Below are 13,218 nucleotides of genomic sequence, written 5' to 3'. Positions count from 1 at the left end.
CCAACGGTCAAATTTGTGTAAAAATTCGCAAAAACAACTTTTTTGCAATGATTTTTCTTTATTGTTTTAGAGTATTTTGTCAACAAATAGTAGCTAATCACTAACTAATTTAAAGTATATATAAAAATGATATCAATCTCGAAATAATCATGAAAAATTAGTCAAGGTCATACATGATATTAAAGGTCAAAGGAGAGGGCCTTCAAGAAACTCGCCATCATAAAAAAATAGGCTGTAACAAGTTTTGGAGCAAATGCAAAGATCCTACGGCAGGTGTACACAAGCACCGTACGGTCCATAGCATTCTGTTTATTGGTAATTGCTTCCATAAACAGTAAACATAAACAAGAGAAGATTCAAAATTCAGGCCTGAGAATAATTCTCGCGGTATTGATAAAAAACTTTAATAAAAGAAATAGAAACAACAACCAAACTTGAGCCATTAGAGACAAGACGTGAGTACAAAGCCTTTGTGCAGGCAGAGAAGGCAAAGAGACTACCATCGCGCCCACTCTATACAAAGCTCGAGAGCAGAATCAAGAACAGACTAAAACGACAGAGTCTCAATCACATCTCTATTGCACAAAGTGACAGCAGCAGCTCTGGACACAGGGGCAGAGCCGCTTGTGCCATATGAATTGGTTCTCAGACAATGTGCTACCAAAATCAGATTGGAGTTGCAAGGAGTAGAAGAAAAGGGAACTCACTAATAATCTCTTACGCTAGAAATGATCAATGAGCGCTATCCAGCACACCCTTAGATCCAAGCATATACCAATGGATCAGTGAAAGCCCCAGTTCAGAATACTGGGTGTGGTGCCTTCATTAAATTTCCTAGGATGGCTACCGACTAGATAATCCCTCTTTTTTTCTTTTTTTTTAAGAAAAAAATAATTCTGTAAAAATTCTGACTTCATCAGTCCTAGCTCTGATTATCTAGTCTGGTAAACTCTGGTCAGAGCTTGTGACCGATATCTCATGATAACCCGTTAGCTGACCGATCACAAGTATGGTACACTGCAATAAGTTTCTCCTGTGGATAGAGATCTTAATCAGCAGTTAGTTCACATGTGGTCATCAGATCTTCATGAGCTGAGGTTCAGTTTTGTGTTACAGTTTAATCTGGTTAGTTTTAATCATACACGAAAAAAAATCCGAAAGGTCTGAATTGCCCTTAGTCTCCTATTTTAAGTATGCAGAAACTATAACACCTAAATGAAAACATGAAATGGTCTTCTTATTGGTTAGATTGATAAATAAATATATATGAACTATTTAGAAGTGAGTATGTTACTTTGATACCAGTAATTAAGTCTTTGGAACATGGTGGGGGTAAGATAAGAGTGAGGTTAGGTGCACCATAAACCGGTTTAAACTCCCCAGTGGTGGTTTTGCCACTGACCGTTCCAAGGCGGTGCCCAACTGTGTTCCTGTATTTATTTGTTTTGTCCTTTTGTGTTTCATTTATTGTGTTGTGTGCGAGGGTTGTTCGTGTGTGTCTTTGGGGAGGCTGTGTGTTTTGAACGTGGCTTTCCCTGTTGGATATTCTTCCTTGCTTTTTTATCAAATAGCACAGTGCATAATAAAATAAGAAATCAATTACTGTTCCATAAACAACAGTTTGGCCCACATGTAATAACATGTTACATAAATATATTCAATAGTGTATCCTCAGCAGCAAGTATTGCATTGCCAAAAGTGCAAAAGATATTTGTTTTAACATACACAGATATTGAATGATGTTGAACATTGGACATTATAAGGCACAATGAATATTTTAACAATGGATTCAGCATTAGATGTTTTTCAATAAAAAGGGTTAATATGTACTTAAGACATATTTAAATGGAAATGATGTTCTTTGATTTTTTCTTGATTTTTCAAAGAAAGTTTAGAAACAGAAACTCATTTTCTAAAGTTCATAATAAGACCAATTAAGCAATTAAGAGATGAAGTACTATACATGTATAGAATTAATCATCTGTATAATATCTATTTCTAAAGTAAATCATTCAAATGAAACATCAGAAAACATGATATATAAAAAGAATGAACAATATTATTATATTTACTATGTATCAGTTATCCATTTGGTATTCTTCCTAGTTCAATAATGTTTACCAAAATGCTCCCTATAACCTCCAGATAAAGGTTGTTAACAGCAGGGGCTGTTTATAAACCTGTGTGAATGGCAATAAATATCCTAGAACCACCATCCATGTAACATGATCATTATCAGATATTATAGCTTAACCTGAGACAAAGGTCGATCTCTAGGATTTAGGAGATGATCAAACCAATTTTGCACATGTTTTAAGAAGATAAGGGACATAATTATACAATATTTGAATAGCCTCAGGAGTTATCTCCTTTGAACAAAACATACGGTCTGAAAGTAGACTACAAATTTCCAGATAGCTCCACTCCCACATTCTCTCACCCAGACGGTAAGAGATGCTCCAACTATAAGGCCGAGATGCAAACACTCACATCGGCAACACTCCAACTGTATGAGCGAATAAACAAAATATTGTTTTCTCAACAGACTCCATGTCAGCTCTTCAGGCATTCAGGCAATGTAGCATTTCAGTGGATTCCTACACATTTGGACATAGTTGGAAATGAAGCTGCAGACAAACTTGCAAAAATGGCAACCAAGCAAATGAAGCTCCAACCTCCAACTTCATACAGAGAATCTTAGACTCTGCTGGAGAACACTTTGTGTCAGACGGAAGGAATATAAATGGAAGCTACCTGCTAAATCACGACAGTCTTCAAAACACTAAACAGGCACAGCCAGACAACTGTCTTCCGTCTTCGCACTGGGCACTGTGGCCTGAGATAACATATAAAGAAGCCGGATGTTGCAGAGACATATCAATGTGTATCTGAGGAATAAACACCATTCCACATCCTGAAGAGCTGTTTCTATCTGGAAAAAGCACCGTGACGCTAGAAGGTTTGCCCCGCAGACATCCCATTCAAAACCAAGCTGTCGGGAGATGCCAGCGACCTGCAGAATACGGTGCAGTTCATTGCCGCATCTTATCTTAAGATATAAAACGGCCAAAAGAAGATGTAACGTAGGTAGTAAGTAAGTAAGTAAAGGTTAACATTAAATTGAATTAACATCAAGTTATTTCGACAAGATATTTTTGAATAAGACAAATGAAAATGAGAAATTCATTTTGTTTGTTAACAAACTTGTAAAATTCATTCGAATACATCAAGAAATGGTCTTTAAGTATCTTTATTATGCTATTTCAGAAGTCTAGCTCTTGGTCAGGTTTTACTAAATTTGATAGGCAATCTGAATAGGAAAATGTCCGAGGTTCTTTTGAAAAGTATCGTTCTCATTAGATTTGTCTGTCGTGATAAACATTGTAATAAGGTACACGACTATTCAAATTTAAAACAAAGACATTGCCACATTTATATCTGGTTTACAAGAGTAACTAAAAACAACATGTGCTTATGTAGTATTATTGATTCTTTTAGATTTTCACATAGATAATGATCGAAATGACGAAATGAATATGTCGTTATAAGACATATATTTTGTTAACCGACGCCCGTGATCGAAGTAACGTGACATCATAAAAGCTATTTCACGAAATTGTTTTTTAAGCCGTGCTTTCATGGCTATGTTCTATCCACATTTATTTAAAAAAATATGGATTTCAAGGTTCACGGGACAAGCAATTATTTCAAACCTCTGAAAGGATATTATTTTAACGGATCCCTGCAAGTGTATAACAGAACAACGCAACCAAACAAGTAATAGTAGACATAGTTTAACTGCCTGGTCATTAGCGGTACTGAAACGCACAGTACTCCAGCGGAATTTTACATATTATTGTAAAATGGGCGACCTTTTACAGCCGCCGCACGGCACTTGAGGATAACATAGTGTAATGGCCATATTTCATATCTTAAACTGGATGGTAGTATTTAAATGAAATTTGGTCACTTTAAAGACATTCAAAATTAAAAACTTTTCACCGAGAGATTTTTAAAATTTTATTTTATTTTTTTTTTGGGGGGGGGGGGGATAATTGGTATTGAAGCCTATGGAAAATATATAATTTCTTTAATTATGAGACTCTAAACTTTAGTTTTGACAACGTTTTGCAGTAAAGAGCTGCATTATATGATTCTGATACAAATATAAAAAAGAAATCTGAAATTTCCCGTAGGAAAAAGGTGAAAATCAATTTTTTCTAGTTTTTAGGGGAGATAACTCATGAAAAAAAAATTATCAGGTAATCTAAAGGAAATTTTTGAGAACTTTTTTTCACTATATAACTTGTCAATATGCACCTTATTTCTATCGTTTGACATTTTAACGCTTACATTATCAAGTTGTATGTACGCTTTTGGTGAAATTGAGGCCTATTACACCATGATATCCTTAAATCAGAAAAGATTTAAAAAACAAAAACAGAAGCTATAACTATTCTCGCATCTATTTGAAAGATAATGCAAACACGCTACCCACATTGGTTTTTAACTTTTGTATATGCCGGCAATAAGGTATATCACCGGTACAATATACCATGAATAGCCCTCTAAGGGGTTTGGGAGATACAGAGCTCAAAACTTTGACCTTCAGTTGTGACCATGACCTTGAGTTAACATAGCTGACTCAGTTTTTGATGCGGCAATCATTTGACCCAACTTTGATGAAAATCCTTTAAGGGTTTTAGGAGAAACAGTGGACACAAAATGAAAGGCTCAAACATTTGACCCTAAGCTGTGACCTCGACCTTGAGCCGGCATGGCTTACTCATAAGTGCAGCACATTGCCTTGATTAGGTAATCATTTGACCTAAGTTTGTTGAAAATCCTTCAAGGGGTTTAGGAGATATAACGCGGGCACAAAATGGAAGGGTCAAATCTTTGACATTGAGTTGTGACCTTGACCTTGAGCTGACAATTTTTACTGATACGTTTTGCACATTGTCTTAGTGATGTGATTATTTGACCCAAGTTTTATGAAAATCCTTTAAGGGGTTTAAGAGATATGGAGCGGACACGAAAGTGTGACGGACAGGCGGACGGACAGACGAAAGGACGAACGGAGACCATTCCTAACCCTCACCACTTGTGGCTGGGGATTAATAAAGTGACATATATTTATATACGGTTACCAGCAGGAAGTAAAATTTCGAAGCAAATATTATATTAAATATAATAAAAACTACGAAGATGAAATATATATGATATTGATACAGTTGAGCAAGTTTGTATAGTATCAAACTCAATAGCCCAAGCTTCCTTAAAACTTGAACGAAATCTTATCGATGAAAAGAAGTCATTTTATAAAGAATAATGTAATTATTAAGACCAGAGAACTAAAAGCTGTTGTAAAAGACTTAGAAGTTGTAACACATAAAAGTCCTTCGATTGTATTAATGTAACATCGGACATTGTTTATTACAGTGGCATTTGTATTTATAGATATAACAATTAATACATTTATTTATTTATTTCAGTCTCCTCCATTTACAAACATCAAATACAATAAACATGGACTTTAATAGGCTATTGGCCTAATCCAAAATTCATGTAGGAAACTCTTATTACTTAAAATGTGTATAATTGAAAAAAATATTTTTAAACCAAAATCATGTATTTCAAAGCACCCGGTTCGATGAATCTATATTAAGTATGATTTTGATCAAGGAGTTGATATATATGTCAATAAAAAGATAGTAGTATTGAGTACATAAAATGAATAGGGAATTTTTTCATAAATTGAAATAAGGAGAGAAACAAGTGTTACAGTAATATTATTTTTATTCACTGTAAATGTAATCTATATCTGCTGGAATATTGAAATGTCTTCGTTAATGACAAATACTGTTGAAAAATGGCGTTAAACCAAAAACAGACAAACAAAACATACTATAGACAATGTCAGTTTGACCAGCATCTTATACACTTGAAACGACGTCAACAACGTCAAAATGTTATTACGCTATGACAAGAGTAATACGAAATGTTTGACACTTCTTGCCTTACTTCTAATGAATCAAGAGTTACACGCTTCATTTTCCTGTGGACATACTCAATTTATTGTTTGAAACTATCAACCGAAAAGATGCTGTTAGTGGAGGTAAATCATTTTATAAAAAAGTAAAAAAAATTGAAAGATAATGCTAAAGTAAGGTCGACTGATAGCAGTATGTATCAAATTTGTAATTGCTTACCATTCTGAAAGTCCGTTTCATTCTAAAACACAACATGCCACCACGAATAATATCTAACCCCATACAAATGAACTGACAAATGTTTAAATCTGCAGCAGGAAGTGAAATATTTAAGCTCAAGATTTTTCAAAATCAAATACTGATTTAAACATACAGAATACTATACTAGAGAGCTACACTTGATACTGCAACGGTTGAACAAGTCTGTTAAGTATCATATTCATTAGTCTAGCCGTTCAAATATACACGGTGTATTCAATTTAATAAAATAAAGACTTCGCAATATTCTTATTTCAAAATCTTAAAAGGTAATAATCATATTATTACACAGGATAACCAACATGTACTCAAACTAATTTATTTTAATGAGACAAAAGTAATAAATAAAATTGTACAACCAGGCGTCTTCAAAACGGAAATGACCATTTATTTTATTCTAACTGATAAAATACTGTTTTCTATTAGTGAGATATAGTCCATATCACTCATTGCATATCACTTATTGTAAATGCCGTTTTATTGGTGCATTGTGTATGAATTTTAAATTATTTGTTTAAAACGGGATGAAAATTGTAGTAGCACTTTGTTCTTTACAACATATTTTTTAATTCAAATTATTTTACTTAATGAGAATTTCATAACGTTATGCAGCAAAAAAAAAATAAAATCGAATAATAAAATAAATAAATAAATAAAATAAAATGGAACATTATGCTTTGTGCGCCTGTCTAACGTCACAAACGCCTGACGTCATGTCTGTTTACGCGCGTCTCTTCCCCGCGCTTATATTAAAGGCGCTCGCGACAGTGTTTCCAGACGGGTCAATATTTACTCCAACACCGTGCCAATTTGGTTGTTTCTTCTCGATGTTTCTCATAAAAGAGCTGGTGCAGCCTTCCTCGCATGCCCGGAATGATTGTCAATTAGCCGCGCATCAAAATCTATTATTGGGAACAATTACAAAACTGTAGCAAGCGTCCTTAAAAAATATTTCAAAATACACATTTCAACGTAATTAAAGATAAAATAAAAAGAAAATGTGTTTGTTTTGAGTCAATATGGAATATATCTCATCCCGAAGTGAGAAAAGTTTCACAATTTCACGAGCGCTTTGCTCCATATTCACTCAAAACAAACAAATATCCTCTGTATAGTGTTTGATGATTAACCTGATTTTTGAAATACGAAGTATCTAAATTTCAGAAGTCTTTTAGAGTAAATATTAAAAGCACTTTCTTATATAGCACGTTATATTTGTTGTGCCCTTTTGCAAAGAATGTTTACTAAGGCCAAATCAAAGCTCATCAATTAATTTGCTTGAAAACTACGATAATATGTGTTACGAGCGATTATTGTACTTAGCCGAAAATGCTTAAAAAGTTTAAACTGAAACTGAAACAAAATTGTTAATGACAAGGTTACTGCTAACAAAACTACGGAAAGCTTTTGATGCTAACTATTTCCAACAGAAACTCTAAAACAAGTCTGTGGTTGAGTTGTTATAGTCGCTGACATTGAATCTCTTGCCCCTCACCAAAGTGGGTTCAAGCCTCAGTCGGAGCGTTTTATTCTCCACGTGAGGAAGCCATTAAACTGGCTTACGAAAGTTCGTTGGTGTATGCCCGTGATTAAATAAGCAATGGGAGGTACCTTCGTCAACCGTTAAGGCTGGGAAGTCGCCATTCGACATATAATTGTGTCGGTGTGACGTTAAACCCAACAAAAAACAATACTTCTTAAATTTGGTATTGCAACCAGGAGTACTATGAGGTCTTGGTTTACAAAATACGGAAAATTGGCATCTGTGTATGTAAAATATTTGATAAAACTGTTAAACTTAGGTAAGCGATGTAGAGCTATGATGGATAAATGGTATATATTTTCGCTGCTTCTTATTTTTCGACAAATTTCCACTGTTCGATTGGAGTTTCTAATTTGATTTGATATAATAGCGACATCAAAGGTTTTTGCCACCTGTTAAACGTACACGGGCCTTTATTTGTAGAAACGAAATCAAAAAAAAATATACATTTCAAAAGCTTTTTCAGGAAATCAGGAAAATTCCTTGAAATTTTTAAATATGCTGATGGCTTTAATTTATATTAAAACGAGGTATTAACAGCATTGCAGACTTGTTGAAAGGGCATAATGCTAGTTTTGCACTCTACATGCAAAGCAAAAGATTAAATGAGAAAACAGCAGACGTAAAATACCAGTATACCAGTTACCAATTACATATTTTTGGTTTTATGTCATCTTCAGATATTCCTGTTAACATTCAAATTATTCTTTATTTATTAAGTCAAATTAAGCAAAATAATGATACATATTTACTTGTATACTTTGTCTATGAAAACACGTGCATATTTCATTTTATGAATGCTCTTTGCGTTTCATTATTCAAAACAATTAAGTTTTGAATGGTTAAGAAGGAAGTTAATGCTATCTTAACGGGCAATGCCATCTACAATAGGTTGTACAATGCTTAGCATTTGAAACCAAATAAGCCTCAAAAAGCGTGTACGGTGAGTTTATTTGAAATAAACATCTTTTAAATTAAATTAAAAAGAAGAATACGTGTGATTAACCAATACGTATTCAAAGGTATGCATCCAAGATTGAAATCAAATGTTTTAAGATTAACAAATTTTCTCCAGGTGGTAGTAGATTTAACTTTTAACCTTTTAGAAAACAAACTGTACTTAAGCACAATTTTGACGACTATCCAATATAAAAAGACAATTCACAAATCAAAGCTTACTGAATACTTACAATAATGTGAGATTTGGTTTTCTGAATCCTCTACATATAAAACTAACATTTAACATGGAAATAAAGCATAACAAAAATGTCAAAAGTCAAACTTATATAAATACAAATATATTTACTATGAACATTTGTTTTTTAATTTTGATAAAATATTTATAACAAAATAAAACATTAGTTAAAGAACAACATAGAAGTTTGTCGTATTACATATGAGAATACGATCAAATAAAGTAGGCAAAGAGGGTAGGTCATAGACAGTCACTGTTTATATCATTTAAATACTACATATAAATAAGAGAAAGTACTTTTTTCAATTAAGGACTGTGAATGTTTTCATTGCCAACGGGCAAACATTTTCTGCGTTGGATATGTTTCTTTTACTACTAAATAAGTTAGTGCTCGTATATACTACAACAAGAGCTGTCTCCATAGGATGACACATGCCCCCGCTGGCACTTTGAATGAATAGTTATGGCCGATGTTAGAGTTTAGGACCTTTGACCTACGGACCTGGTTCTTGCGCGCGACACGTCGTCTTACTGTGCCACACATTCATGCGTAGTTATTCTAAAATCCATGCATGAATGACAAAGATATGGACCGGACATGCCCATCATTGCACTATCATGAAATATGACCTTTAACGTCTAAGTGTGACCTTGACTTTTGAGCTACGGACCTGGCTCTTGCGCGCGACACGTCGTCTTACTGTGGTACACATTCATGCCAAGTTATTTGAAAATCCATCCATGGATGACAAAGATATGGACCGGACACGAATGCACTATCATGAAAAATGACCTTTAACGTCTAAGTGTGAACTTGACCTTTGAGCTACGGACCTGGGTCTTGCGCGCGACACGTCGTCTTACTGTGGTACACATTCATGCCAAGTTATTTGAAAATCCATCCATGGATGACAAAGATATGGACCGGACACGAATGCACTATCATGAAAAATGACCTTTAACGTCTAAGTGTGACCTTGACCTTTGAGCTACGGACCTGGGTCTTGCGCGCGACACGTAGTCTTACTGTGGTACACATTCATGCCAAGTTATTTGAAAATTCATCCATGGATGACAAAGATATGGACCGGACACGAAAATTGCGGACAGACTGACAGACCGACAGACGGACAGACGGTTCAAAAACTATATGCCTCCCTTCGGGGGCATAAAAATGCATTGATACTGTAAAGCACTGTGTTAGCTTATTCAGAAAAATACATTAATATAATAACCAAACATCTTGTGACGAAAGTACATGTATTTACATAGCTTCTATTCCTAATAACATAAAATCATGTTACATTCAGGTTTCTGATTAATCATAGTTACTACGCTTCTACTTGATCTCGATTAAGTGTCGACTCAAATACATTGAAATTCAACAAAGAAAATTGATGCCTTCAAAGTCATTAGCTGAAGGCTATTTAATTGACACATGAGATATCATATGAAATACAGCTAAAATACTTCTTTTGACCGACCACTTGCAAAAATGATGGATAGCTCTTTAAATGTATACTTCTGGAGTATATAACTTCTGAAAAGCTATTCATACAAATTATAATGATATAGAGAGTATTTGTAAGATAAGTAATAAGCTCAAACAAACTCAAATAAATAAAGTAATGAATATTCAAGTTCCTCCTCAATGTTTAATGACTGCTTTGTAGAACACGGTGACGGGCGAATATTGGCTTTTCGTGATTTCCTGATTTACAGATTCATATAATCTGTGTTCCCGGGATCTGTGATACCTGAAAAATGATAATATTATAATATTAAGTTAATACTAATAATATTATACTTTGCATCAATATGATATAACGTTGCTTATACCATATATATGACACATTTCCACACGAAGGGTCCAAGATCCAATGTATCAAGCAGATTTTCGCGCTGACAATTTGAGAGTCTAAATGTCTACTTCCTACGGAAGCCTATTAGGGACATTTTGTCTTAGTTTTTATGCATTACCTCTTATGTGTGATGTATTATGCGTTACGTATTATTTATTACCTCTTAGATTATACACGTAAGGTAGAGGTGAAGCGGGAAACATGAACTGAATCCTTTACTGGTATGTAGAATGTATACAGTTTTCTTTCACAAAGCTCGACCGAATAGCTTTGTTAACTGGAATCTACATTCCACATGGAAAGTCTGATCTAATGTACTTTGTTACCAAAGTATCTGATCGGTATGATTTTGGCAAGAAAGTACGCTAAGAAGATGTCAATATGTGCTATGAAATGTGTGGTTCCCATAGGAAGATAATAGCCAAGACTCAGAATGTCTAGTAAGACTGCTAAAACCTATAGTGTTCAAATTTCCATACATGTACAAGTTGCTATATAGAGAGCTATTAACACTTGTTGAAGGAAAGTTTGATTTATTCACTTATTAACATAATGAAAATATCTTTCATTTCATCATATCAGTTTTCATTGCATCTGTCAAAATAAAGATACTATTGGATATGATACAGATTTGGTTAGGGGACACTTCTATGACGTTTGAACCAATTCTTTTGCATCAGGGAAGTTTTATGTAAATTTAACTTGGGTTTATGCAGAACATTGTTTTGTAGTAAAAATCGTACGTACGCTTTAAAAATATTATCATCGAAATTCTTAGCTGAAAAAGGGACACTAAACTGCCGAAGTGATATATGTTTTGTTTTTAAACGTTGGTGTAAGGTGTTAAATAGCTTTTAATACTGGTGAAGTTATAAATACGCTGGAAGAAAACTTCAGTCCTTAGTGCGGCGCGAACTGCGAATTCCTACTGAAGTCTTATTTATCAGCTCTTGCATATATAAAATGTACATAATTTTGCATTAGGTATTTCATCTTACATCTTATGTCTAAGGTATTAGACATTAGGTATTTCATCTTATGTCAAAGGTATTAGGAATTAGGTATATCATCTTATGTCTAAGGACTTATATACTCTCTATTGTGTCTATCGTACTTTATAATAAATAAAGTATATAGTTTGTATAAATATAGTGTTCAGTTAGAGACATAAGTTAGTTCAAAGATTACTAACTGCGCAGTTAACAACAAAAGACGCACAAGGTCTGTAATGAAATATATAATGCAGCAAGACAACAAACCGAGAGAAAAAAAAAAAAAACAGAAAAAAAGAAATGGGTTTATTTAGTCTGTTTATGGGCAGTAATGAAATATATAATCATGCAAGACAACACACTGAAATGAATCACTAGGAAATAAGAAATGGGTTGTATCGGGTCTGTTTATGGACAGTAATGAAATACATTATACTGCATATGCCCATTTGCGCCAGTTTAAGCCATTCTCTTTTTTTATGAACAGCCAAACCCCTACTTCCTTTTACAATAAGTATATTTTAACTAAGTCATGGCCATGGTCTGGCTTTTATAAACTCAAACCACAACACCAGAAGTACAAGTAATAGAAAGAGCATTGAAACTCGAGGGTAAACGATTTGTACGAGGGGGGCATAGCCCCCGAGTAAAAATCGTTTACTCGAGAGTTTTAATGTTCTTTCTGTTTTGTATCATAGCCATTCATATATGGTAGTTGTAGGCGTTCCACATTACCATATACAGCAGTTCAGGTGAGTACTTAAAATCCTTGCTTTACAAATGTGTAAAGCCCAAGTAAAATAAACCAATGCGAGAGCAGAAAATTAATAAAATACACTTCGCTGTCTACTGTTCCAGACACGCTGGCATACTTTCCTATCCAACAGTGCGGTAACTAGCATGCGGGTATTAAATACCTGCACACTTTTAGTTACCGCACCCTGTACCCAGTGTATACGATTTACATGCACTAAATTTGTTAAGAAAAAACACCGAGCTATGATACAACGTAATATGTTTAATAACAATCCTAGGTCTGGTGACTCTAGGTTAAATACTTTTTGAGATATACATGACATATATTCGGACAGACGTACTGACAAGAACAATTTTAGGTCTCCCATAAAACAACAAGAAACAAAAGCTGTCGGTTGACAGCGTACTCGACTATTCGAAGAATTGATGGAAGTATGGGTTCAAAATATTAACAGAGATTGTCTGACAAAAGATAAAAGAAGATAAGACAAACAATTTACCTGTATTTGTGAATCTGGATATATCTTGCACTATATGGCAATGTGTGGCCATGATGGTAAGCAAGTGTTCAAAGTTTCGAAGTTATTTATCAAACATTTTAGACAAAATACGGAATTGT

The 13,218-nt window shown here is 34.1% G+C and overlaps 1 protein-coding gene across 1 annotated transcript in view; it reads right to left on the bottom strand.

Moving 5' to 3' along the window:
• Positions 1-2,782: 2,782 nt before the first annotated feature.
• The window catches only part of LOC128553900 (multiple epidermal growth factor-like domains protein 10), a 39,891-nt gene continuing 29,455 nt past the window's right edge, over positions 2,783-13,218 (bottom strand). Inside the window, exons 8-10 of the mRNA XM_053535101.1 lie at positions 10,710-10,746; positions 10,258-10,270; positions 2,783-3,013 (exon numbers count right to left, since the gene is read on the bottom strand). Coding sequence (XP_053391076.1) covers positions 2,783-3,013; positions 10,258-10,270; positions 10,710-10,746 — 281 coding nt within the window. The remainder of the gene's footprint in view (positions 3,014-10,257; positions 10,271-10,709; positions 10,747-13,218) is intronic.

The sequence above is a fragment of the Mercenaria mercenaria genome, unplaced genomic scaffold (assembly GCF_021730395.1).
Source record: "Mercenaria mercenaria strain notata unplaced genomic scaffold, MADL_Memer_1 contig_4463, whole genome shotgun sequence".
NCBI lineage: Eukaryota > Metazoa > Mollusca > Bivalvia > Venerida > Veneridae > Mercenaria > Mercenaria mercenaria.
The sequence above is the reverse complement of the archived record's forward strand: the minus strand, read 5'-3'. Positions and strand labels throughout refer to the sequence as shown.